Raw genomic sequence first — 27,650 nt, 5'->3', positions numbered from 1 at the left:
ACACGTCCTCAGAATTTTCTAGAAATGTCATAGGCTTTGTGGGTTTCTTCCTTCCTGAAAAATTAGACAGAAAATAGCATGTAAGATAATGAAATCAACAGTTAACACTAGAATACTTCATTATTCCCCCAACAATCTTCATCTCCATGAAATGCAGTGGTGAAATCTGGGTGATTTCACTCTCAAAAATCAAACTAGGGTGTCTAGTTTCAACACTGAAGTCTGTTATGGCGGCCATGGTTCCAGAACCCTAAGATTCTACTTCAAACTCTCTCCAGGAGCTCTTTCTCCAAACTCACAAATGCACGAATGAGGAGAGTCTCCTCATTTTCCTTCTTTTATTAATTTAGGGTTGCCTTTTCACCTTCCCCTTTTTATTAAATTCATTGTTATTAAGTCACTTTATGATATTTCAATTTATAAAGTTAAAGTGATTTGTTACTTGCCTAGGAAATATCACCCTTTCTCCTTTTTGAACTTTATAAAGTTTCCTTAGGCATTTTAAGTCCCCTTGTTAAATATTTCCCCGCTTTAGCCTACAAGAACCACTTTAGGCTAGTGTATTTCGTCATAAGCTTCGTAAGTGATCGAGGACATTACAGTCCTCCCCGCCCAAGATTGCTTGTCCTCAAGCAATTTCAATTCAGGATGTCTAAGCACTTGTTCGCCCTCCCAGCTAGCGTCTTCCACTGGCAAATCCTTCCATTTCACAAGGTACTCCTTGATCGTCCTGTTCTACAACTTCCTTTCTCTTGCATCTAGGATCGTCTCAAGAACTAACACCAATTCTCCTTGCTCATCAAATGGTGGAAGCCCTATGGAAACAATAGTGTGCTGCCCCAAGGCCTTTTTGAGGCATGAGACATGAAAGACGTGAATTTTACATCCCTCCAGAAGCTCAAGTTCATAGGCCACTTTCCTACTCTTCTCAAGATCTTGAATGGCCCGTAGAGCCTGGGTTTTAACTTTTCCGCCCTTTTGGTTTTCAATGAAGACTGTTGGTGGGGCTACAGACGAAGGTATACCATATCTCCCATTTGAAAGTTGCGCTACATCCTGTGTCCGTCTGCATACAGTTTCTGTTGGTTTTGAGCCATATGTAGATTGTCCTTGAGGACTTTTAGAATGTCCTAGCTCTCCTGGATCCAGTCTTTGGCCAGTGGTGTCCAACTATCCCCAAATATCCTATTTGCAAAGGTTGAGACATCATACCCATATAATGCTTTGAAGGGAGTCATGCCAATGAAGATGTGGAAAGTGGTATTGTAGCAATGTTCCCCCAGATGCAACCACTTTACCCATGTCTTTTGTTGGCTGGTCACGTAATTCCTAAGATAGCCTTCCAGCCACTTGTTGACTATCTTTGTCTGCCCATCAGTTTGTGGGTGGTAGCTAGTGCTCGAAGTTAGCTCAGTCCCCACAAGTCTGAAAAGCTCCTACCAGAAGTCGCCCATGAACCTGCTATCTCTATCACTAAAAATGTTTTTTTGGCAACCCATGCAATCTGAAAACCTCTCTAAAAAATAGCTCGACCACCTGTGAAGCTGAATATTTTGATGATATGGCAAAGAAATGGGCAAATTTTGTGAGTCGATCTACCACCACATATATGCAATCTTTGCCCTGCATTGGAGGTAAGCCAGTGATAAAGTCCATGGAAACACTCTCCCACTTCTGCTCCGGGATGGGGAGGGGCTGCAACAAGCCTGCTGGATGGGTATGCTTTGTCTTGTTTTGCTGGCAAGTGTTGCACTCCCTCACAAATTTCAGCACATCCGACTTGAGGCCTTTCCAAGTGAACCCGGATCTGATGGTAGCTAGAACGAAGATCAATCTTCGAAAAACATTTGGCCTCTTTCAACTCATCCATCAACTCATCGACCCGGGGAATAGGATATCGGTTCTTGATTGTTTTCTTATTGAGAGCCCAGTAGTCTATACACATCCGCAAGGTGTCGTCCTTCTTCTTAGCCATCACCACTGAAGAAGCAAACAGACTAGAGCTCAGGCGAATATGGCCCAATCTTAATAGCTCCTTTATGGCCTTCTCTATTTCATCTTTATAGAATTTGGGATGCCGATAAGGAGTGATTATAACTACCTGCACACCCTCCTCAAGTTTTATGACATGTTCAAAGCCTCTATCTGGTGGTCTACCTAGACGAATGTCAGTAAAAACTTGATGATGTTTATGAAGTAATTCCTGTATGTCCTCTGAGTGTTGTCATGGTTACTCTGACTGCCTATTGTCTGTAATAACACACTCTACTGCCCACTCGATATCACCTCGTTTCAATACAGCCTCCATGTGGTTGGATGATACAAGCTTAGGTCGCTATTTATGCATGGTTATCAAAACTACCCTCCTGCCATCTACTGGATTGTTGAACTCCATCTCCATGTTCCGCTGGTCCGTGGTGTACTTTCTAATGTAGTAAATCCACTGACACCCCAACACCACATTAGCATCCAGCACATCCACCACGAAGAAGTCATTTGTCATTGTATAGCTCCCCATGGTGAGTTGTAGCTTGGGAATGTACCTGTTGCAGTCCATCTGATGTTTCCCTGGTATGATGACTGTAAAATCATCGAACTGTGTTGTGGGAATTCCCCTCCGTTCCACCAACTCAGCATCTATGACGTTGTGGGAAGCTCCACCATCAACCAGAATTGTCACCTTGTGCCCTGCTATAACCCTTCTAACTCTGAAAGTGTGATATCTAGGGAATCCCAACATAGAGGCTAAAATAGGAGCTTTGCCCTCGACATGTGAGGACTCAACTCCAGCAGTCTGGTGCGTCTACCCCTGTACCTGTTCCTATACCTTACCCTCACCCCCATCATCATTGTCACTCTCTAAGTACACCTCAATGTAATGAGCTTTGGCTGCTTTGTCTTTGCCAGCACACCTGTGCCCTGGTGCCCATGGCTCCTCACAGGTGAAACAAAGTTTCTTCTTCCTCAGCTCTTTCCAGGCCTCCTCATCCAACTTTGGTTTCCTAGTCCACTCCTTTTGAGGGAGTTCGACCTCTTTACCTTTCTGAGAGAAAGAAGGTTTAGGAGTGAATTTATTTTTGGAAGTGACATCCTGTAAGTCTCTGGTTTTGTTGATTGTCGCACGAAGTGTGGTGGGTTCAAAACTCTTGACCCATCCACGTAGAGGTTCTGCCAACCCCTCTACAAATAGCATCACCAATCTGGCCTCTGAAATATCTGTGACCATGACCGCCAGTCTCTGAAACTCTGCAATATAAGCCTCCGAACTACCTGTTTGCTTGAGTTGTGCGAACTCTCTAAAATGAATCTACGGATCCTTCCTGTCAAAGCACTCAATAAGCCTTTGAGTGAACTTTGTGTATGAGGTGATGTTCTTATGCCCCAACGTCACCAGCCCATGGTACCACCACTCATGGGCCTCACCATCCAAGTGCAGAGTGGCCAACTTGATAACCTCCTCCTCTGTCATATGATGCAGCTGAAAATAAGTGTCCAATTTTTTCACCCATGATCAAGCTGAGCATTTGGATGACCCATCAAAACAGGGGATGGTCACATTCCCCGAAATTTTCTACAACTCCTGATTCTACCTTGGAAACCTCTAAGATGGTTTGGGCCTGCTCTTCAACTGAAGGTGGCAGAAATCAATAAAGCTCATAGCAACGTGGAAATCCTGTCCTAGAGCATGATACTGCCCCCGTAATCTACATAGGGGATTCCAAAATCAACCTACTCTATTAAGTCCTGTACAGTTTCTTGTACAAACTGAGGCATATTAGGTCGGGGCATCTTACAAGCAGTGTGGGATTGGTTCTACACACGGGTACGAGCTTGACTGCCCTCAGCACTGTTGGATCCTTCCCCATTCAATGGCTCCTTCCCAGTGGAAGTTCTTGTGTTTTTCATACCTTTCATCAAATCCACCATCTCTTTTTGGCCCTTGGCCAAGTCATTTATAGCCCTGAGCAAGCTATTAAAAGCCTGTTCCTCTTTATCTCCCATATCTGGTCTTTCAAACAGGGTTTTCTCTATTCCCTTGCCCCTTTCTAGTGTCTCTTCACTCTCTGTATTAGAGATATCTTCCTCTGTAAGGGGAGTTGGTTCTCTCTAAGTATGTTTTCTCCTATATGTCATCCCTGTATAGGGATTTTTTTCTGTCATGAAAACATTTTCCAGAAGCAACTAAGTTTTTAAGTTGTTAACCCATGATTGAGCCAAAAGACTAAGGCTCTTATACCACTGTAGTATTCTCACTTAAATAACACTACAAATTCTCAATAATTTTTTGAGTGTGTGGTTGAGTTTAGTGGCAGATTTCTTCGAACAGTTCAAGGGTAATACTGCGGTAGGCATATGTATTCATAATATTTTACCAACAATGGGATATAGTGACCACAAATGCTCTCAAACAATTTCCAGTGGACTGATATGATTAATTTAACAACTTAGAAAATTTCATAATGTTGATATATTAATGTCCACACAATGAAAATGATAGAAATAGCCTCTTTATTTATCTTCTGAGCAAATACATCAGAGAGCGAAGTGTCAAGGGAACCTGATTCTGTCTCCAGCAAGGCAATGTTCACTCAGCAACATTCCAGGGAAGCAGCCACGCTTTTAGTCCCGGAACGTTCCAACCAGCAGTTCCAAGTCTTTAACTCGTCCCAAACCAAGTCTGGCCCACGCAGAACTTGCCCTTGTGATAATACACGGCTCCAGATGTGAGATTACAGCAGTCTCAGCATAGTAATCAAGTTCTTGTCCCTTTAACACGAATCTGGGTTGTTCAGTCAGGTGTAGAAGAGGGAATACGACCCTCCAGCCTCCCACAGACCATGCACAGGTAGGATAAGAAACAAGCAACTCAAAAAAATTAATGTTCAGGTTGGCTCTATCACAGAATGGACTCCTACATGCATTGCACACATCCTAGCTATCTCACACGCAACTCAAAAGAGAAAGGAACTCGTCCAGCTGTATAGAAACTTGTGACTGTGACTTGGGGGCTTGAGCTACTCCACCAAACGACCCAACAGTGACCACTTTTCCAGCAATGAACACAAGGAAACTCTAGCTACTCTGGCACACTGGAAATCGAATGACCAACTCTCAACTAGAAACCAAGGAAGATCAGACCCTTAAGATATAAAATCGACCTCTATTCTCTATCCAAACTCATCTTCTTCTATGGCATTGATTTGTATACCCAGTCCTCCTCCTTCTCACAAACACGGCCTTAGAATTTTTTGGAAATGTAATAGGCTTTGTGGGTTTCTTTATTCCTGAAAGATTAGACAGAAAATAACATGTAAGATAATGAAATCAATTGTTAACACTAGAATACCTCTTTATTCCCTCAACAATTTTCATCTCCATGAAATGTAGTGGTGAAATCTGGGTGATTTCACTCTCAAAAATCAAACTAGGGTGTCTAGTTTCAACACCGAAGTCCATTATGGCGGCTAGGGTTCCAGAACCCTAAGCTTATCCTTCAAACTCTCTCCAGGAGCTCTTTCTCCAAAATTAGAAATGCACGAAAGAGGAGTCACCTCATTTTCCTTCTTTTATTAATTTAGGGTTGCCTTTTCACCTTCCCCTTTTTATTAAATTCACATTTATTAAGTCACTTTATGATATTTCACTTTATAAAGTTAAAGTGACTTCTTACTTGCCTAGGAAATATCACCCTTTCTCCTTTTTGAACTTTATAAAGTTTCCTTAGGCATTTTAAGTCCCCTTATTAAATATTTCCCCGTTTTAACCTACGGGAACCACTTTAGGCTAGAAGATTTCGCCATAAGCTTCCTAAGTATAATATTCCAAACTAGGAAAATACAGCAAATAATATATGCATGAACTAAACTACAACAATAAAAATCTAAACAAGAGCACAAATCAGAAAACCCCAAAATCCGAGCAATAGTCCTGAGCCAATTTATTAATCGTGCATGGAAAATCAAGTACAATAAGATGAAATCCATAGAACCTAGGCTTGCAACGCAAACCCTAAGTGATAATGTGTAGGATTAGGTGCTAGAATTGGCCCAAATATGTAGCTCAAATTTGCCCAGAAACTCCACTACTGTTTGTTAAATGGAATTGGTCGTCCTGCTCAAAATAATGCCTGGAATGCTCTGAAATTGCAGCCACAAGCTCCTCTCCTCAAACCGAAAAATACCCAGAAAAGGTTTGGCCTATCTCGAAGCCAAAGTCGAACCCACAAAATGGTGCAAATTCCCTAGCTAACCAGCGATTCGCCCAACTATAAGAATGAGGATTTTAGGCCCAAATATCGCTCAGAAAATTTTTTAAAATTAGACAGGGACTCCTCTCAATAAACCCACAAAAACCCAAAAAGGGTTCGGGTTGAATCCACTGACCCCGGGTAAACCCCAACAAGTGCAAATTTCCCAATTTGGCCAAAAAACATCCCATAGAACTGATACTTCTGAATTAAGCCCAAATCCACCACTAGAAATCTCTCCCAATTCTGGCTAAATTCTCCCTTGAGGAATACCTCTGATCTCCGTCCTTATCTCTCCTCAACCTCGATTCCTCCAACCCCTACGCAAGTCCCGCTGGAGACCCCTATGCACTCCTAAAAATGTAGAATTTTGGCCCCAAGAATTCTCTCAAATTCAACCCTGCTAATCGCCACAAATCTTCGGCTAAATTAGGGAAAAACCCTGCAAATCCTCTGGTGTTCTACTCCTCCGTTAATGATCTCTCCACAAGCAATTTGAACCACTTCTATGCCCTAGAAGAAAAACATACTAGCTGAAATAACCTACAAGTACGCCCAATGGAAACTTTGAATTGAGCTCCCCAAATTGCCTCACTAGGGAGACACTCGAAGTTCTCCGAAATGAGGTTGGAATTCCCACTCAGAAATTCCTTGTGTTGAACAGCACAGTTGTCTTGGCTAAGCAGCTTAAGAGAACTAATGTTAAATTGTCAAATGATCAAAGATGTCCCAAATGAGAGCCTCCTTGCTCTATTTATAATTGTTGGCCTCTCTCTCCCTTGGTGGCCCCCACTTTCCACTAGTTCACCCCTTTCTTTTTCCCTCTCTTGCTCCACAAGTGTGCATTCCCTTTTTCTCTCTTGTGGCCCCCACCTGCCAATGAGCTGCAATCTTGCCTTTTCACCCAAGCTCCTCAAGCCGAAATCATCTCCAAAACTCGAACTACAAAATTGTGCTATGCCTAGCACCTCCCCAATAAACTTTGTTAATCTCCTCAAATGAAAAATCAAAATTGGGGATATTACACTAAGTGGTTAGGGACATTACACATTGGGTGGTTGGAATGAGGACAAATGACACCATATATTACTAGTTTGTTCAGGTTTGAATAGACACATCCGACTTGAGTTCATGTAGGCTCATGCAGGCCAACTTGAAGAGAGACAAGAATATAGGTTTCTCAACATGAAAATTCAATATCTCATCAACGACTAGGAGTGAGAAGGGGAGTAAATACTTGTTGGAAAGGGCTTGAAGTCCTCTACACTCTTATGTGATTGATTTCTTGAGCAAGTGTTCCCTTTGACATCAATAACAAGAATTCTTCCAACATGAAGGAGTGTTGGTTGCCTCAAAATCAGCCCCTTTTAGTGGTTAATTCATCCATTTCAAGGCTAAATTCTTTTGCCTTAGAAAAGCCCTAGTTTTCCCTAGGCTTCAACTTGGGGCTTGTTGAAGGCTTCTTGTTCCATTGGTTGCTAGTATTCATTGTTTGGAAGCCTTTTCTTGGCCTTGTGATTCTAGGTGTGTTCATTAGGCTTGCTATTTCTCAAGCCCTAGATCATTTGTGCCCTAAATAGGCCTTATTGGAGGATGTGAATTGCCCTATCATGCTTGTTGAGCCTTGTTCTTAGGAAGAGTTATCCTCTACAAGCCTATCTTGTCACCTTAATCCTTGAACTTAGCATATTCTCTAGGTGACCTAACTAAAGGGAAGCCTCCCTAGTGGTGAAAGTCCACAAAAGAGCAGGAGGTAGTGGCTATGGTGACAGTGGGCCACACCTCATTGTTGTCCCTTGGTCTAGCTTTTGCCTTGAAGGTTTTCCCCTTACAAGAACTGCTAGATTTTGAGGCAACAGGAATAACCCCATCCCGAAAGATTTGGTGGTCGAATCAAACCCATCAGACCTCACAAAAAGAAGATAGAATTTACATATATTTTAGCTGAACACATTTTTCAGTTTTCAACATATAAGCAAAGCAGAACCCTGGAAACCCCTGTTATCAGACTGGATGGACTGATAAATCATGTAAACCCCAAAGAACAACTTCAACTAATTGGACTTGGATCTGCTTAACCTGTAGAGGTGGATGCATCAGTGGCTGGACCTTCAGGGGCAACCCCTCAAGAAGGAAGTGAGGCAATGCAGATGCTGAGTCAGATGACATTCTAAAGGATTCAGCTTAATGATAAATGAGCCAGGACTTATGACATAGTATTCATTAGATTATAGTTTGATTATTTTTGGACTCTGGAGACCATTTGGAAATGATTATTATGTGTCAGAGATAATTTTATATACCTCAAACCTTGTAATTTATGTATCTCAATGTAACTTTCCCTATTTTCACCCTTACATGTAATCTAATATAAATTAGCAAAGTTGAGTATTTGCTGTCTACTTGTTTGTATTTTCACAGATGTACATGAGTATATTTTTCTGTAATTAAATTTTGAATATTTTATGTATTTTTTATCTTAATGAATCAAAAGCTGAATTCAGTAAGATAGTCTCTTCACTAAGTCAAATTGGAATCAAAAGCTGAATTCAGTAAGATAGTCTCTTCACTAAGTCAAATTTGAATCAAAAGCTGAATTCAGTAAGGTAGTCTTCAGAGGCGTTGCCAAGCCTGCTCAAAGTTCAAGTTTGATAGCTATGCTATGTTTACAATTTATGGTAGATAATTAAAGTTGCAGCTTAGATGATTACCTCTGAACTTCATTATTTATTCAAACCATTCACTACAAGATACAAGCATTCTTTCTTCTTTTCTTTTCCTTTTTTCTAAATGTATCTTATATTTACATCAGTACACAAAAACAAGAGTACATCAAGACATGCAAATCAATGAGCTAAGCTGTGATTACACAACTACCCTTCCCTAAATGGGTTGAGGAGTGCTAGCATACTGGCTTTAATCTCAATCTTGAAGGAATCTACATCCTTACAGAAAATGACAATTTTTACTCAACCAGAATTGTCTAATCTTCCCTAAACGTTGGAGTCTATCCTAAATGAAAAGGGAAACCATCCCCAATAAAAGTAGCTCTATATCTCCTTTCCAGTAAAAAGGGATTCCTATCAATCTTATGGTGTTCCATATTCCTCTACCATATCATTTTATCAGCCTCCTGTCTCCCAAACTGATACTTTACTAAAGAGGGCTCACAAAAAGAATGGCATAAACAAATGCAACCTATTCAAGAATACTGTGGCTGCTTTGCATTCGCAAAACATATGCCTGATAGTCTTAGTTACACATCACACAGCAACAATCTCTTAGACCTAGACTCTCTAATTTTTAGATGCAACTTTGTTATATATAGCAAAGAACTGAACTCGAGGGAATTGGTAGTGATCTTGACATCGTAAACTACTAAAGATGAAAAAGATAAAAGCAATGACATTAGTGAAGGTTTTAACCCTGTTGTAAACGGATTCTTAAAATATGCAATGGCAAACACACACATTAACGCAGATTTTATCCTGAAACCCAAAACTGGGAAAACCAGCAAGATTTTTTCAGTATTTTTTCCTGTTGCAATAAAATGCCATATATATATATATATATATATATATATATATATATATATAGTTCCTTAACTGAAACTACAAAACCACGGGCAAAACCACGGTGCAACACAAAACCGCTTTTAGCAAAAACTGTGTGCCAAAAACGAATGCAAAAAAACTACCCAATAAAAATTTCGGGGGCACTGCCCTCCAACCCTAGCGCATGGGAGTTTCCACCCCCCTGTGCCCCATTACCCCCCTACCCCGGTGCCGGGCACAACGTACAATGCCTCAGCATAGACATTAAAGGAAAATAACACATACCCAACAGTTGGAACTTAGAAGATACTAAAACAGATCATTCAAACTAGATATGCCTGGACAAAATGTTGTGAGAAAACCTTACCTAAGGCAAAAAATGTCAAAAAGCTCTGGACTAAACTAATTAAAAGAAGAAGTGAGCATAGCCTTCTATCTAATTGCAAAAGTTTTCCAAACGTGGAAAAAGTGAAGAATGACAAGTGTGTTAGAAAAAGATCCTGTACAAACCCATTTTCCGTGGAATCAGAAACTGTACTCTGAGTTAATGATTCTAACTCATTAATAGGCCTTTGTAATCTTTTCAAAATGTTTGTTTCATGTTGTCTATCTGTAGACATTGAATTCTCAATATGGAAATTATCATGGCCTCGCATGTGATGTCCTGAAATCAGAGTCCCATTAATCAGATCCATTTTTCTTCCAGTAGTGCCAGGTTGATCATCCTTGCAACTTGAGAAGTGAGACATGCCACCTGTTGACATCAACATTTAGAAATCCATGCCACCTGTTGACATCAACATTTAGAAATCCTACCAAAGCTATTCAATGACTTTACATAACAAAAAGTAAAGGAATTAATACAAGCTACAAATAGGTGCAAAATAGCAACACCATGTCATTTTCAAAGGTTGGTTAGAATTCTTCTATAGAGTAGTGTTTCCACGCCATCAAGAGAAATAATGACTTATAGAAACATTTTGCAAGTAGCATGCAGAAAATCATAGTCACCCATGATCTACTAATATGGAGCCCTTATTTCCCAGAACGTCAACCACCTTGCATATGACAAATGGTATAATAAGTATCTATACAGCAATAAAATGCAAAAAAATATAAATTTGGGTCTAGATGCTTTTGTATATACAAAATCATAAGTGAGTGAAATTGATAGCTTTTATTCATTTTATAGGCGTGCATGTTTGAGTTATTGGAATGTGTGCAAAATTACCCCCATTAAAACAGATTTCATAATAGCCTACAACTGGCCAGTGCAAGTGGAAACAAAAAAGGTGCCCAAGAAAGTCCGAAAACTTGTGCCCAAAGTTTGCAATGAGATAATGACTCTGAAAACTTGTGCCCAAAGTTTGCCATGAGAGAATGACTCTGAAAATTTGGGCCCAATGTTTGCCATGAGATAATGACTCTGACTGATAATGAATTTCCTGTTTCCGATTGTGAACTAGATACTGTTACTATAGCCTGTCAACATGCTCTTGACAAATTTGTATAGCCATGCACTATCCAGATATTTTCTTGTCGAGTCCCACCATAGGTGTTTATCCACGACTGGATTTAGGAATCCTGGGAGTGACATGGTTAAAGAGCAGTGAACATTATAAACCTTGCCAAAAGTTCCTTTCCAAACTAATTTGTCAAGTATGCTTAGTAGAGGTTTAGAAAAAGGACAATGGGTGTGCTGGACTATAGTGATCTTCTTCCACTAGAATGAATAATTTGTCGTCAATGAATAAAATCAGCTTAGAAGTACCATATGATGAAATTTAGTAGCCTTCCCCTACCATTATGGCAAATTTTAGATCTTGTAGTTGCCTCGTCATGCAATTTTATATACTTTTGAGCCTTGGTTTCTCCTCTGGCCCACTAAATGAGTTTACAGTTGACCTCTACAATGGTCTCAAAGAATCTATTGAAATTATAGTAGAAGAATGACAGTTCATCCAAAAGGTGAACTATATTAACCTTCCAAATTGTTGTTTCAAATGTCAAAGTCCTAACCACAAGATTAAAGACCATCACTATATGCATAACAGGGTTTGAAATTTCAGTACATGGTAAGCAGAGCTGCAACTGAAAACCCCTAGAAAGCAGTAAACTCACAAAATTGCTGTTATATATGCTAGATCTACAAACACATAGACCAACTGAGAATACTAATAGAAAATACTAGGATGTGCAGCAGTTAAAAATTCCTCTGTTTCTCTTATTAACTCAGAAAAGAAGGCTATACAACAGCTAACTCAAAAATAAAATTGATGACCACCTTACCCCAACCTTCTTTTATAGACTAAGAAGGCAGAGGTTACAAAAACAGCACATACCTGTGGGCTCCAAGATTAGAAAAAATAGACCCTAAAACTGCCTTAGGATCAGTGCCCAATCCTGCATGAATAACTCCAAGGAATAGAACACTAACGCTAATCTGCCTGAAGCAGTACACTTCCCTGCATGAGCTAACTACCTACAGAACTTACCACTAGGAGAGGCTAATCATGCATGCATGCATAAGTGTCCTACCTAGGATAGGGTGCCCAATCTAACTGGAAGTCAAAACCTGCTCATGCGCTCTGTCTAACTTTAGCTCTATCTAGCTTTAAAACCAAAGCTAACTGACGATAAGATCAGCACATTTTAAAATCTAGAAAACAAACTCCAAAATAAGAAAAGCAAAAATCCTAATCTAGAAATGCTAATTCTGAAACATCACCTAATACTGAAGATGTACCAAGACCAGTGAAACATGAATCAGCGACTTTGGCGATTAATCGCAAGTGAAATTCGGGTCGGCTGCTAAAAGAGAAGAGTTGGCTCTGCGCGAGTCAAACTCACGTTGACCGAGTTTGACTCGTGGTCAACGCGAGTTTGGCTCGCGACTTGGCAATCCGACACGATTTCCCCGACTTAAGAGATCGACTCGGCCAGTTTTTAGGTTAATGAGACCTCGATTCGTCCATTGGAGTCTGCCGCTTGGGTTTCACAATATGCCTTCACCGTCAACCTTCGCTGCGGTTTACCATTCTATTTCGAGACACTGGCGGCTGCAGTTTCCAACTCTCTGTTTCGCTCATCTCTGTTGCGGCTGAGGTCATCGCTGTGGTAATCAACATCGCATCGCTGTGGTAATCAGCATCGCTATCCATTTCGCTGTGGTAAACCGTAATCGACATCGCTGTGGTCAATTTCGCTATGGTAAACCATAATTGACATCGCTGTTTTATTACAAGAGCTGGCGGCTGTGGTAATCCGAAATCAATTTTCAGTTTCACTGAGGTAATCAGCATTGACAGCGTAGGGACCATTTCGCTGTGGTCAGGACTCGGTAATGCTTGGTAATACTAATCATTAATGTTCATTGTTTACATATTACTTTCAGCATTTGACTACATTAACGCTGATGCACATTCTGCTGTGCTCATGCTTTTTCCTTAATCCTCAATGTCGTTCCCATCACCGCGAATGTTTTACACTGTTGAGTCTTGACTCTTAAGTCTTAATAAGTAAATGGTAAACCCAAGAATGTAAACTTAAGACTGTAAAACTTGGGTTTACATTCGCGCTAATGCACATTCTGCTGTGCTCATGCTTTTTTCTTAAAAAAATTGCAAACACAACAGGCTGAAAAAGAGTACAGTCTAAAATACAGAAATATCAATGAAACAGGAATCGCCGAGTATGCCGATTACTCGCGATTCATACTCTGCTCGTTCACCAAAAGAGGCGACTCGAAACTCTGTGAGTCAAACTCGCGTTGACCGAGTTTGACTCGTGGTCAACGCGAGTTTGACTCACAGAGTGCCCGAGTTAGCCGACTTTGCCGCGTTTGCCGAGTGTGCGTTAAAAATCTCCGGGCGCGATTTTGATTTAGTTTTAAAGTTTTAACTTTTAGGTTAGTTTGTCTGTCCGCTGACAAACTAAGGCTAAGGCTAATGGCTCTCATATCCTCCGATTCAATTCATACCTCGATACGAGAAGCAGCTGCTACAGCGGTACCTTTTCGGATATCTTGGAACGTTTGAAATCACCCACAGGAAAACGATAAGTTCTTTGCTTCGCTTCTGGCTTTGGATTAAGCACAGGATAGTTTAAATCACTCACAGAGAGAAAAACTAATGAAAATATTTCTTCAATCTATTTACTATTGTAATTTAAAACTGGTATGAACTAAAAATTTAAGATTAAAGTTTAAAAACATTATTTAATTTTATTATTGTTTAATAGGTAAAAATATAATATTAAGTTTATATTGAATTTTACAGTTTTATTTAATAGTGGTTCAAGGATATTGGGTTGTAGTTATATTTATTGAAAATCTGAGCAGATCAATCTGTAGGAATCACAATTTTGGCTGGCTAAATTAGTAATCCTAATGAGATAAAAAAGAATTGACATTATAACTTCCTGTCAACAAAATCATAAAAAATCTACTAATTAAACTAACCCTTAAGATCATAAAAAATCAACTAATTAAATTAAACTAACCCTTAAAATCATAAAAAATCAACTAATTAAACTAACCCTTAGGCTTTAAACATAATATTACATTATATTAAATTTTAAAGTTATTAAAATAAAAAGACATCAGTTCCCTTTGCATTGTCCCCGAAGTCCATATAGATTTCATTGTCCGCATTGTCCCCAACGTCCACATAAATTCTCCTTTCTTCTTCTTTCGATATTCATTTACAATTCTCATTTATTTCCTAAGGTAGCCTGTAGCTAGATAATTTTCTCTTATTCTTCTGAAGTAAGTTCATCCCTATTGATGTTTGGTCTGAGGCAATTCAGCGAACGCATACCACAACTTTTTCTACCGCGTGTTAATATAAATTTTTTACTCTGTAGTCACTGGTTAGGAGTCAGGACTCAGTGCTTTGGATCATGTTTGGACTCATAACATATATGAGATACTTATTCATTCATGATATGTTGGACATCTATTGATAATAGATATTATGCATTGTTTGAACATGGCTTTACTGAATATCAATGAAAAATGTTTTTTTTTAAATTCAATATATGTGTATATTTTGATTTATTGAATTCCCCAATTTTTTCCTGAGCCGATTAAAACTCTTCGCTCTTTTGCCTCGCCGATTTATTGCCGATTCAGAGTCTGGTAACATTGATAAATATAGACATTTCAGGGTGTAAAACACAGTACTGTCATACCTTTTTATGAAGGTATGATGAGGATGCTCTTCACATAGACAGTATCTAGAAGAATCCTGTGTGAAGAAAAAGCTAAAGCCCATCATGGAGGAAGATTAATTCAATGCAGATCTGAGATAATTGGTTAAACGTTAGACGCGGTAGCACCCATCTAATACATCTGTGGATGCATGTTAAATTGTTAATCCTTATTCCAGGTGCATCCAGATTCCACCCAATGTTGATGCAATTTTATCTCTTTGCATTGGTTTTGTGGAAGCGTCAATAGCTTAGCAAAAATCTAGTCTCTTCTACCCAGTTATCCACCACAAACATGGACTCCAGGTCAAACCTTTAAAGAATTATCATGGTAGCAGATTGATTCAATATCTAAAATTGGTTAGAGGCTACAACACTCATCTTCCATTGATATTTCTGATTGCATCAAATATTTAGATTGATTTCTGATATTTTTTTTTGTCTTTTACTGTTTTACAAGAGCAACAAATTAAACAAAAGCCACAACTTCGAATCTTGATTCTTAACAGAAGCCACAATTTAAACACAAGTCCAAAACAACAACAATGCCGGGGAGAAGGACTTTGCTTGGGCTCATTGTGACAAGATTCCTAGAGACCCCAAGCTCCTTTGTAAACTTTGCAAAGCGAAATGTAGTGGAGGTATTTATAGATTCAAGGTCCACCTTGCACAGATACCTGGCCATAATAAAAGTCTCTACAACAAGGTTGAGGAAAATGTCAAACACCAAGCAACCTTCGCCATTGATATGTTGTGTCAGCATAATGCAAAGAAAGCAAAGCAAAATAATGAAATAGGAACCCCTGGAGTTGACAGTTTTTTCTTCCACTACCCCCTTGTCATCTCCCTTTGTTGAATCCTCAATGTTGTTCCCAAGTTTCCCACACATGCCTCCAAGTCCAAGTCAAACTCAAGGCCAAATGAATCCTCCTGCATTCAACACTGGAGGTGGAAACATAAACACCTTTTTTGCTCCCCGCACAAAACCCGGTTCCCAACCTACCTTGGATGCCACTGGTTGGAAAAAAAAAATCCATAGTCAGGCAAGGAAGGCCATTGCTAACTTTTGGTACTATTCTGACATACCTTTCCATTGTGCCAAAAGTCCTTATTGGCAAGCTATGATTGATGCAGTTGTTGTTGCAGGTCCAGGGTTCAAAGCCCCTTCATCAGAGAGCCTTAGGACAGATTTGTTGTTAGAGAGTGTTGAAGATGCCATGCTTGTGCTATCTGAGTTTTGTTCATCATGGGTAGAAAGTTGAAACAAGGTGCACCATCATGAGTGATGGATGGACAGATCAAAAGAATAGAACTTTAATAAATTTCCCTGTATCTTGTCCAATAGACACAATGTTTCTCAAATCAGTGTATGCCTCAAACAAGGTTAAGATTGACCAACTTATTTGTGAAATGATGGAGGAAGTCGTTCAAGAAGTGGGAGAAGAACATGTTGTACAAATCAGTGTATGCCTCAAACAAGGTTAAGATTGACCAACTTATTTGTGAAATGACGGAGGAATTCGTTCAAGAAGTGGGAGAAGAACACGTTGTACAAATTGTCACCGACAATGCAGCTAATTATATGGCTGCTGGTAGACTTTTTGAGATTAGGCACCCCACTATTTTTTGGACCCCTTGTGTTGCCCATTGCATAGATTTAATGCTTAAGGACATTGGTAAGCTTCATTGGATACATGAGGTTGTGGAGAAGGCAAAATCCATAACCAAATACCTAAACAACCACACTATTGTCCTAAACACCATGAGAAAATACTCTTAAGGTAAAGAAATTGTTCGACCTGTAGTGACTACATTTGCAACAAATTTCATATCTTTGCAATCTATGGTTGAGCAAAAGATAAATCTGAAGAGGATGTTCTTGGGACCTGAGTGCATGGCATCTAAACATTCCAAGGTCCTTGAAGGCATTGAAATTGTCGCACTTGTGTTTAATGACAGTTTCTGGAAAGATGCCGAAGAGATTATTGTTGTGATGGAGTCCCTTGTTAGAGTTCTCATGTACTTCAAGTCTTTTAACTTTTCATTTTTTAAATTTCATTTCAAGCTTCTTTTTATTTTCAATGTTTCATATTTCTTTAAATTTGAAAGATTGAACTTTTAGGATGGTTAATGGTGACAAACCCACTATGGGTTACATTTATGAGGCGATGGATCTCGCAAAGGAGGCCATCAAAAGAAGATATGGGGATGAGGAGGCAAAGTATATGCCTCTTTGGGACATTATTGATGCACGTTGGGATAGGCAATTTAATTCCCCCTTACATGTTGTTGGGTACTTCCTAAGCCCACAATATTTTTATGATAAGAGCAAATTTAATGAGGATGGGGAGGTTGGCAGAGGATATATGACATGCATGGAAATGTGCTTCCCTGATCCAGAATTTCAAAGTCATGTCTTTTCCCAAATACAAGATTCTAGGGCGCCAGCTAAATTGTTTGCCTATACCAGTGCTATAAGAGAAAGGTCTAAGATGTTGCCAAGTACCCTTTGAGGCTTGAAGGTTTCATCAATTCATTAAATTTGTTTAAAATTTATTTTGTATGTTAAATGTTTTATTAAATTTTGTTGTCTTTTTAAGTTTTTACTATTTAGTATTTAGTACTTCTACTCACAAACCCTTGCCACTTGCTAGGTCTTTGGTGGCAAAACTTTGGTAGTGATACACCAAATTTGAAGAGATTCGCCATTTGAATCTTAAACCAAGCATGCAGTGCTTCAGGTTGTGAGCACAACTAGAGCATGTTTGAGAAAATACATTCTAAGAAGCGCAACCGATTGACACAAAAACGCTTAAATGACCTTGTATTTGTCCATTACAATCTACGACTTCGCAACAAGCAAATACTAGGTGAGAGCTTGAATTTGAAGGTTTCATAATCTAATTGGCACTTTAAAGTTCAGAGTCAAACTTTAATTCACATTTCAATGTCTCATGATAATGACAGGTTTGGATCATTCACCAATCGACCTTGAAGAGATAGATTTGCAAACTACAAATGCAGCAGAATGGGTCCAATTAGAGGAGGCTCCTCTTTTAAGCCTACATGACTTGGAGAACTTTGAGAGTCAAGCAAGTGAAGGAGTGGGAAGAATCGCTTCTAATTCTCACTCTTAAGTGTCTTAGACTCTTCGTTACTGATTTTTTTCTTATTAGCATGCATTTTTTTGTAAACATTTAGAAGCATATGCTTCTGGTTCTATGTAGTCACCGGTTAGGAGTCAAGACTCAGTACTTTGGATCATGTTTGGACTCATAACATATATGAGATACTTATTCATTCATGATATTCTGGACATCTATTGACATTATGCATTGTTTGGACATGGGTTCACTGAATATTAATGAAAAATGTTTTTTTTAAATTCAACGTGTATATTTTTATTTATTGAATTCACCATTTTTTTCCCGATCCGATTAAAACTCTTCACTCTTTTGCCTCGCCGATTTATTGTCGATTCCGAGTCTAATAACATTGACCAAGACAAGCACAAGCACATTGGAGGCACATAGGCACCCCCTATAGCTCTCTCTTACAGAATTACATAACGTTGCTGCAAAATCTAGCACGCCTTGGAGATGTGCACCCTATAAGGCTATCCCTAGACCAAGTGACAACAATGAGGTAGTAGCCCACTGTCACCACAACTACTACCCCCTGCTCTTTATGAACTTTCACCAATGGGAGGGGTCCCAGTATAAAAATCTCCCAATAGGAGGCATTCTAAGTTTTAACTTTTAAGGTATGAGATGACTTAAAAGGCTTCCACAGGAAAGACTCAATTTAGGTACAAGGCTCCAACTATGAAGAGGAGGTAATTTTCTTTCGAAGTAGAGGCCAAATTGAGGCAATGCAAGACCTAGGGTTTGATTGATATGTTGTGAGTTGTGATGGCCAAAGGTCAAAATGCCAAGAAAGGGTTTCCCACAATGTATTTCAACAAGGTTATGGCACATGAAACCCTCAAGAAGCCCTCAAGTTGAAGCTATAACCAAACTATGGTTTACCCTAGGGAAAACAACTAGGGCAAGGGAAATTATGGATGAAAATGGAATGAATGCCCACCAAAGGGGAATAATTTTGTGGAAACAACTCAACCCTTGATATTTAGACTTTCCATGAGCCAAAATTCCCTCTCCTTGTCAATTCGCACTAAGCCCTAGTTGGTCGCTTGGCCTTAAGAGGGCCAAATTAGGTAAGAGAAAAAAAGAGTAAATTTTATGGATAAAAATTGACTTGATCACCAACAAAGGATGGCCAGTGCCTAGTCCTAGGGTTGATGGAGTCTATGGATTCTTTAAGTTGGCTAAAACTTGCGAAGGAGTAAGGATATTTTGATGCCCTAGCATCAAAACCCTAACTATTACCTTTGTGAGGGACTAAAATTCACTTGGGAGAGCTAAAGTGAGATCAACCAGGCAATTGCCTTTCACATATCATACAATGAGTAATGCATACAATAATATGACCTAGCTTCCATAAAATTGATATTCAATAAAATTAGGGCACAATATTTAACCTAGATCACTAATTTATTCCATACATTAGACATGAAATCAGAAATTTTCAATAAAAGAGCACGTATAAGACAATATGCATATACGATCCAATCATTGATCCAATGCAACTTCTCCAAAGACAAGAATATAGCTCCAAGACAATATTCTCCATAGATCACATCTCTCCAATAGGAAAAAAGGTTGAATTTCTAAAGTAGAGAGGCCAAATTCACAAGTGATGATGATGACGAATGAAAAGATCCTCTCATCTATTTACATGAGGAGGATAAGTCTAATTTTTAGACTAAAAGACAAGTAAAATCATAATGATGCATGGGTTACAAGCCAACCCATCAAGTTTAGACAATAAATCAAATCAGAGCCCACACGTGTGAGTCGTGACGCCTTAAAAGGCTAACGACATCCAATAAATGAGCTCCATGTGGCATGTGTTGATGCTTTTGGGTGCCAAGTGTGGTGTAGAAGCCTCTAAAAATCATCATTTGAGGGTTGGCCCTCAAATCTCCATCAATATCCCTCTACAGTCCCCAAAATCCACTTGGGGTTCCAAAAGGTTGTCTCCTAGGTCTCATACTACTTAAAATGTCCATCTTTGCTCCAACATTGAGGGTTTTCCAAGTGCTACTAGCCCTCCCATATCTCATAAAATGAGAACATCCTCATTTGGGTCTTGAATCAACTGCCATCCCTCATAAGGTGCGAGGCCAGCCTAGGGGCATGCTAGGTCCATGTGTATAATCCTAAAGAATCATCTAATGTATTGCAAAGTGGTAGAATGCTCTAGTCTGCAAGAGGTGCCCAGGGGTAGGTGTGATGTGTTGCTACTTCTTAGAGACCCAAGGCTGTCAACACTTCACCTATGGGTGCCAAGATACTTCTCTAGGGCCTAGATACCTATGAGTAAGGTGCCTATTACTGTAGAAACTAGCAGCCCTTGTGAATAGACAAAAGATAGAGGGCACAACACTTGGGACAAAGGCACATTGTCACCACAGCCTGAGTCCCCTACTCTTCTCGGATTTTCACCGACGAGAGGTGTCCCAGAAATACTCACCTATAAGAAATGTTTCTTTGATAGGTTTGAAGTGAGGAAGGGTGGCTGATTCAATGGAAAGATTCAACAACAGTGCAAGCTTTGGGAGAAGCTAGTAAGACTTTCCACAAAAAACCCCTTTGAAAGATGACTACACGAAACCTAGGGTTGTGATTTAAGACGAGATAAAGGTACATCCAAGGTCAAGGTAGATGAGGGAATAAGAAATTAATGATTTACTTCACCAAGTACTAAGGAATTTGCCTTCAAAGAGTCCCTAAGTTGAAGGATTAGATTCTAGGATTCCCACTTGATGTGACAACTAGAGCATCAAATTTATGGAGAATCCACCAAGGGAATTCCATCAAAACTTGAGGACCTCTAGAGGAAACGAAGGAAGATTTTTATCCAAACAAAATGCGAAAATTCCTCCTCCAAAAGATTTCGCACCAAGCCCTAGGGGAGCCTCCTTATCCTTAAAGGGACGAATTTTAAGAAGAGAAAAGAAGGAAAATTTATGGATTAAATCCAAGTTTGACCACCAAGGGACTTGATTAGTGCCTAGACCATTGGGAGTATGGAGTCATGGGTGCTTATAATTGGCTAAATTGACCTTCAAGGAGGCTAAAAGAGGAAGCCCTAATTACCCCTTTCAACAATTACCCTCTTTAGCATTAGTTAATGGAGTTTCATGGATTAAATGCAATCATTATCCACTAGGAACATTCTTTCCACATCATCAATGAAAGATGATGTGGAAAGATGATGAAGTTTTCCACATGCAAAACTTCCCAAACTTAAAATTTTGAAAGATATTCAATAAAATAAAGTGTGAATTCTTATCATGAGAACAAATTCCATGCATTAGACATTATTTGCAAGATAATTTCACCATAAAGAAATACTTACAAGACAATGTAGAGTATATCCATCCATCAACAATACATTAGAGGCTCCCAAAAGATAGCAATAAAGATCCAGACATCAAAGTTCATCCCAAAAACATCCAAAAATCTCCTCAAACCGCAAGTCAGAATTCTCTAATGAGGCTGAAAATCCCAAGTGTCATGGTGAGATCTCAAATGAGGTCTCACATATATATACAAGTACTATAATGGCATATTACAAAATATAAAGCCCCTCTAACATGTCCAATGTGCTAAGTAAGCCACCCATGGTTACAAGCCAACCATGATAACTTTAAAATTAAATTAATTTAGCTTTCTTAAGGCCATGCAAGGTTGACGTCATGCATGCATGGAGGCCTACAAAGGCAGCGTTGAGGCCTCTTGTGCTAGAAATGTGGGAGGGGGGCTCAAAAATGATGATGAAGAAGGCGATACCCTCATGCTGCAAAACCTCTCCGGGAACCCTATTTTGGGTTTGGGGCTCCAAAATGGGTCTCATGGGTCTCCAAGTGGCTCATAATCAAGTTGATGCTCCATCAATGAGGGCTAGAATCATGGTTGCAGGGGAGCGCACCCCCCTATCGAATCCGCTCCCGGAGTGCGCTCCGGACGAGAGTCGAGAGCAACCCCGGGAATGCACCCCTGAATTCGCTCCCTAAAAAAAGATCACTCCCTGCCTTTCAAGGAGTGATAGAGGGAGCTATTCCAAAAAAATTTGAGTGTGGTAGCCTAATGTTCAATCCTATGGCACTAGTGTTGATAGGCAGTTCATGGTAATGTTAAATTCTTAAAGTAAAAGGATGAAAAATTTCATCATTTTATTCAAATTTTTAGCATTACCATGAAATGAATCAAGATGTTTGAGAATGGTTTCGACCTCATTGGATTTCATATGGAGAAAGTAGAATTTTAGATCTCACTCAAAATCCAGCGGACTTGTCATTTTTTCAGGATTTCAAGATTGTGGGGGATTGCAATGTTTCCATTGAATTTTGTCATGTACTAGGGTATGGAACTTGTATTTAATCAAGAGCACCAAGCCCTCTTTGTAGGGGAGAGTCCCAATGATCATGAGCACCAAGTTTGTTCAACTATGAAGGAGGAGACTCCCAATAAAGCACGAGACAAGAAATTAGAAATTTCTCATGGCAAGAGGGTCAAGCAGTAGATAATACATTTACTTGTCTTTTCTATTTTCTAGTACTTTTTAAAACTATTGACTCTTTTGTATTTATTATGGTATATTTTGTAAACAATTTATGAAAATTTAAGTTTGAAGTTTGAAGTTGGCACTTGTAACTCATTGGTAATGAATTATGAATATGATGCTCCGTGAAAGTTGAAAGTTGAAACATTTCATTTCATATTTTTTGTTATAGTTCTTTGGTATAGTTTAGTTACTTCATAATGGTAATGGTTACAAGTACAACTTTAGTGATAAATGATGACAAATGTTATATATTAACTTTTGAAAGCCTGAAACTTTAAGATTGATGAATCATGAGACTCGATATGTTGTATGTTACTAACTTGTGGACGTGGTTGATGAAGATTATAACTTCTAGATGATTGATGCTATATGGTTCAATCCATGTTTTTATGTTTTTTATATCTAATTTATCATTCTACATGCTTTTGTTGACATATATTCATCAAAATATATATCAATATATATTATATAAAAATTCACTCTCAACTCGCTCCCGAACTAGGAGCTTTTAAAAATGTTGCTCCCTGTTCCCGCACCCGCTCCCAAGTAACCTTGGCTAGAACATGGCACATGCACTCCCATGTCTCCCTAGGAAAGACACAACCTCCTCTAGTCCTTGGATCATCTGCCAAGTGTCAGGTGCAATGTGTAGCTGGCTGGGGCATCCTAGTCCATGTATATCATCATCTCGAATAACTAGGGCACGAACAAGCAAATGGTGGTGTTAAAGAAGCCCATGGTGTGGCAATCAATGCTCTGCATGAATGGAGGCCCATGGCTCTCAACACTCACCCTACAAATGCCATCATGATCCTCTGGAGGGCTTGGATCCCGTATAGAGAGGCCAACTCCAAGATGAAAACCCACCTGCAATCTTGTACAAGATCCAATGCATCTCCTCACCTTCAAATACAATGATTCATTAGTGCAATCAAAGAAATAAGCTTCTTAATCAAGGGTAGAAGTGAGACTTCATAGTGGGTTTCCCTTCCAAATTTGGGCTTTGAACATGTGGTAGTGTTACCTTCCTCGATAGGAGTGGTTCATGAAGGACCCTATTAGGTGGTTTCAACCTCTAAGGGAATAATAGGTCCAAAGTACATCCTTCAAATGGCAGGTGCCATGTGAAATAATGATGTAACAGAATGGGGACAAAGGGAAGGCTCCAAGCCACATGCCATGGTACAAGGGTAGCTATGATGAGGAAAGCCCACACCTTGGGTATGAATGTAGGAGAGAGCAATCGTGGTACGTGAGTTACCCCGACTTTTGTTTTTCCACCCCTCTACACATGCCTTTTGCCTTTTACTGAATTTTCTCTTATTTTACTACTCAGGGCTCCAGGGAATAAGACCATGATGCGTATGGTATAGCAGTGATTACCCCCTTAGGGTGGGGCATAGTTTTTAAAACCGGCCCAGAAAACCGATTACCGGTCTAACCGGCCGGTTGGAGGGCTGGCCGGTCCGAACCGGCCCTTCTAACCCGGTTTACACCCCAACGTGCCCAAAAATAGGCCCTAACCGGTAAAAACCGGCCGGTTTAGGGCGGAACCGGCCGTTTTATAGCAAACCGGCCGGTTTCGTCCTAAACCGGCCGGTTTATGGACACTGTTCACTGTTAAGTTATTATCATTGTACCACTGTCACTTCTTATGATCAATAATATTGTTGCTAAAACCAAAATAGGACAGTGAATATCTTGTTGTCCTACATCATTTGAACTTTCCTAATAAATACAAAGTCACCTTCTACAAAAGACTTTCTCAAGATAAACTGCTACTTGTCACTGTTAGTGTTACTGTAAATGATGAAAACCCTTAGTCATGCACTGTGTAGTTTTTAAAATTCTCACTGTGATTAAATATGAAATAATAGTCCCTTTTTTGGTTATATTATCAAGATGCTTTTGCTTAATGTTGTTGCCTTTTGACTTGCAAAGATGACTCCAATTGTTCTTAGTATAACTAAAGATATGCCTTCAATTATAATGCTCTGAGCTAAAACACAACACTAAATTCAATCATTGGCTTAGTGCATTTTGATACTTTAAGTTGTTCAACAAGACAATGAGATTGCGGAGGGGGTCAATGTCATATATTCACAATGGGATACCTAACAAAGGTGTCTTTTATTCATATATCACATATGTCACTTCAACACTTGCTAATCTTTTGCTTATTGCAAAGTCCGAAAACTCATAAATCCAGGGCTTATCAAGATTCACCAATGACTGCAAAAGGATAGCTTTGATCTGTTCAACAGTCAACTCAAGGATCCTAATAATATTTATTCACCAATAAGAGTTGAAATTTTTCCCTTAACAAGAGATGTCCTACTCCTAACTTCTATAGATTTGTAGAGAGAATAAATATGCAGACTGAAGGACATTACATCCGGCCGGTTTATAACTTAACTAAAGACTTGTAGTAGGCCAATGGCCTCATAGCTTGCAGCATTGTTTTTGGACTTTATAGGCCATTTAGAGCCTCATTTCTTATGTATTTTGCTATTTTGTCGATGATATGTATTGCACTCGGTGCCATTTTGATATATTCACCTTTGCATGGTATATAAATGAGCAAACTTTGCATATTTTGTCTCTATTGGCTTGGAATCATGGTTTTACATCTTAAAAATAGTTTTGTTTCATTAAAAATTAATTATTTAATGTATTTTTTAAAAACCGGTTCGTTTAGACCAAACCAGTCCCGGTTAGACCGGTTCCGGTCGGTAAACCGGTTCATTAGGTGGACCGGTTCGGTCACCGGTTCCGGTTTTAAAAACACTGGGGTGGGGCAATTCATCGTCCCACAAGGGGTTGGGACATTCATGAGTTCCCTAATGATGTAAGGTGCACTCATAGGGGCCCTAGGAACTATTACCCACCATTTTGTGGGTGATAACCCTAAGAGAATTTTTTTTCTCCAAGATGGTCCTCAACCGACAACCCCTTGCAGCCACCAACTAGCTCCTTGTGCCATTTCTCCGACACCTGAGCCAACTATGTTGTCCCTCACCCATCTGCCATGATCATATGTTTGAAGGTGGGCCTCTCAAACCTAAAGGTATGCCTTGTCATTTGGTAATTAAGTATTGTAGTTTGCTTATCATGGACACTTCTGGGCAATATTAATGGGGGATTCAGCGGAAAGAGTGGGCTAGGTCTGTGCTCTTGTCCCCTACACCCCTTTTGGATGTTAACCTTGGATTCTAGTCCCGTGGGATCTCTTTTGCTGACTATTTGGCTTTAGGGATGGTATTTCACAGGAAACCCTGATTTTAATTGCATGGTCCTGCTTCTCCATCCGCATATATTACCCCATTTCCACTCATTATTAACCTATTCATCATTTCTCCCATCTGGGTCCACATAGAGTTAGCTCTCCCCTTCCCCTCTTGTTATGCTATTAACCTGCAAGACGATACGAGAATACCAAATATGCGAAGAAATATACCCAGAACATAGAACAGTGAGAAACAACAGAAAGTATTTTATTATTCAAAAAGCAATGTTCACTTGCCTCTTCGAGGGGGGCAACCTCCAGTAGAGCAGAGCTCGATTACAAAATAAGACACGATGCTCCTCACAGGGAGTCTCTATCCTTTATATATGATTCATACATGCAATACCATGGAGCAATACCATGGTTCTTATTAATACCATCTATCTAATACCATGGCCCATTTGCAACTAACTGTGGTCCCGTCATTAAATGCGGGTTAACCACTTACAATTATTAATATGGGCTTTATTGACTCTTTACTTAACTATAACTATGACTCGATCCTACTACATAAATAAGGGGGTTAGGGTGGAACCCTAACATGCCCTCCCCCATAAGAATAGCCTTGTCCTCAAGGCTGAAGCTGAAGAATAGTGGCTGGTTCCCAGGTTGCATCTTCCGGAGACGTGTCTTTCCACTTGACGAGGACTTCTTTGATCATGCGGCCACGCAGGTGCCGTTCGCGTGTGTCCAGGACCTGTTCAGGTTGGAGCCAGATTGACCCTTCTTCATCCAGTTCAAGTAGACTGGTTTGAATTCTGCAATTGTTCCCAATCACTTTCTTGAGGCATGAGACATGGAAAACTGGATGGATTTTTGCAGTGGGTGGCAAAGCTAGCTTGTAGGCCACTTCTCCAATGGGTGAAGTACTTGATGTGGTCCGTAGAATTTTAGAGATAGTTTTTGACACCCCTTGTCTTTGAGTGATGTTTGCTTATATGGTTGCAGCCTCAAAAATACTTGATCTCCTTCTTGAAATTGGTGTTCTGATCGATGTTGATCTACCTATTGCTTCATGCGGTTTTGAGCTTGATGAAGATTCTCTCTAAGATGGGCGAGCATGGTTGTGCGGTTCTGTAGGAGTTGATCCACTGCTTGTACCTTTGAGCACCCCTTGATATAAGAAGTAGGGGAAGGAGGGAGTTGACCATAAACTGCTTCATATGGAGTCATTTTGGTGGTGGCATGATAGTCGGTGTTATACCACCATTCAGCGAGAGGTAACCAATGTACCCAGAGATGTTTCTTTTCTGAAGTGAAACACCTAAGGTAGGTTTCCAGACATTTGTTGACTGCTTCAGTTTGACCATCAGTTTGTGGATGATAGGAAGTACTGAGCTTTAGTTGGGTACCTTGTAGCTTGAAGAGTTCCTGCCAAAAATTATTGGTGAAGACCGAGTCACGATCAGACACAATGGAAGTGGGCATGCCATGCAATTTGAAGATCTGATCCATGAAAGATTGAGCGACCAAAGTTGGTGTAAAAGGGTGGGGTAGGGCGCAAAAATGAGCATACTTAGAAAGTCTGTCCACCACCACCATGATGACTGACTTGTTTCCTGACTTTGGAAGACCTGTAATGAAATCCATAGAAACCTCCGTCCATATTGATGTCGGGATGGGCAATGGTTGTAATGTGCCTGGTGCTTTGACAGTCTCTCCT

General features: G+C 39.7%; 1 protein-coding gene across 2 annotated transcripts in view; it reads right to left on the bottom strand.

Moving 5' to 3' along the window:
- LOC149190770 (uncharacterized) overlaps nt 1–27,650 on the bottom strand; it is a 166,032-nt gene that overhangs the window by 92,903 nt on the left and 45,479 nt on the right. For both annotated transcript variants that reach the window (XM_089412265.1, XM_089412266.1), the window contains exon 3: nt 10,312–10,555. In XM_089412265.1, the coding sequence (XP_089268391.1) occupies nt 10,312–10,555 (244 nt within the window). The remainder of the gene's footprint in view (nt 1–10,311; nt 10,556–27,650) is intronic.

The sequence above is a fragment of the Pinus tabuliformis genome, chromosome 3_1 (assembly GCF_031772625.1).
Source record: "Pinus tabuliformis cultivar Carrire ecotype Pingquan chromosome 3_1, CPIR1, whole genome shotgun sequence".
NCBI classification, from domain to species: domain Eukaryota; kingdom Viridiplantae; phylum Streptophyta; class Pinopsida; order Pinales; family Pinaceae; genus Pinus; species Pinus tabuliformis.
The sequence above is the reverse complement of the archived record's forward strand: the minus strand, read 5'-3'. Positions and strand labels throughout refer to the sequence as shown.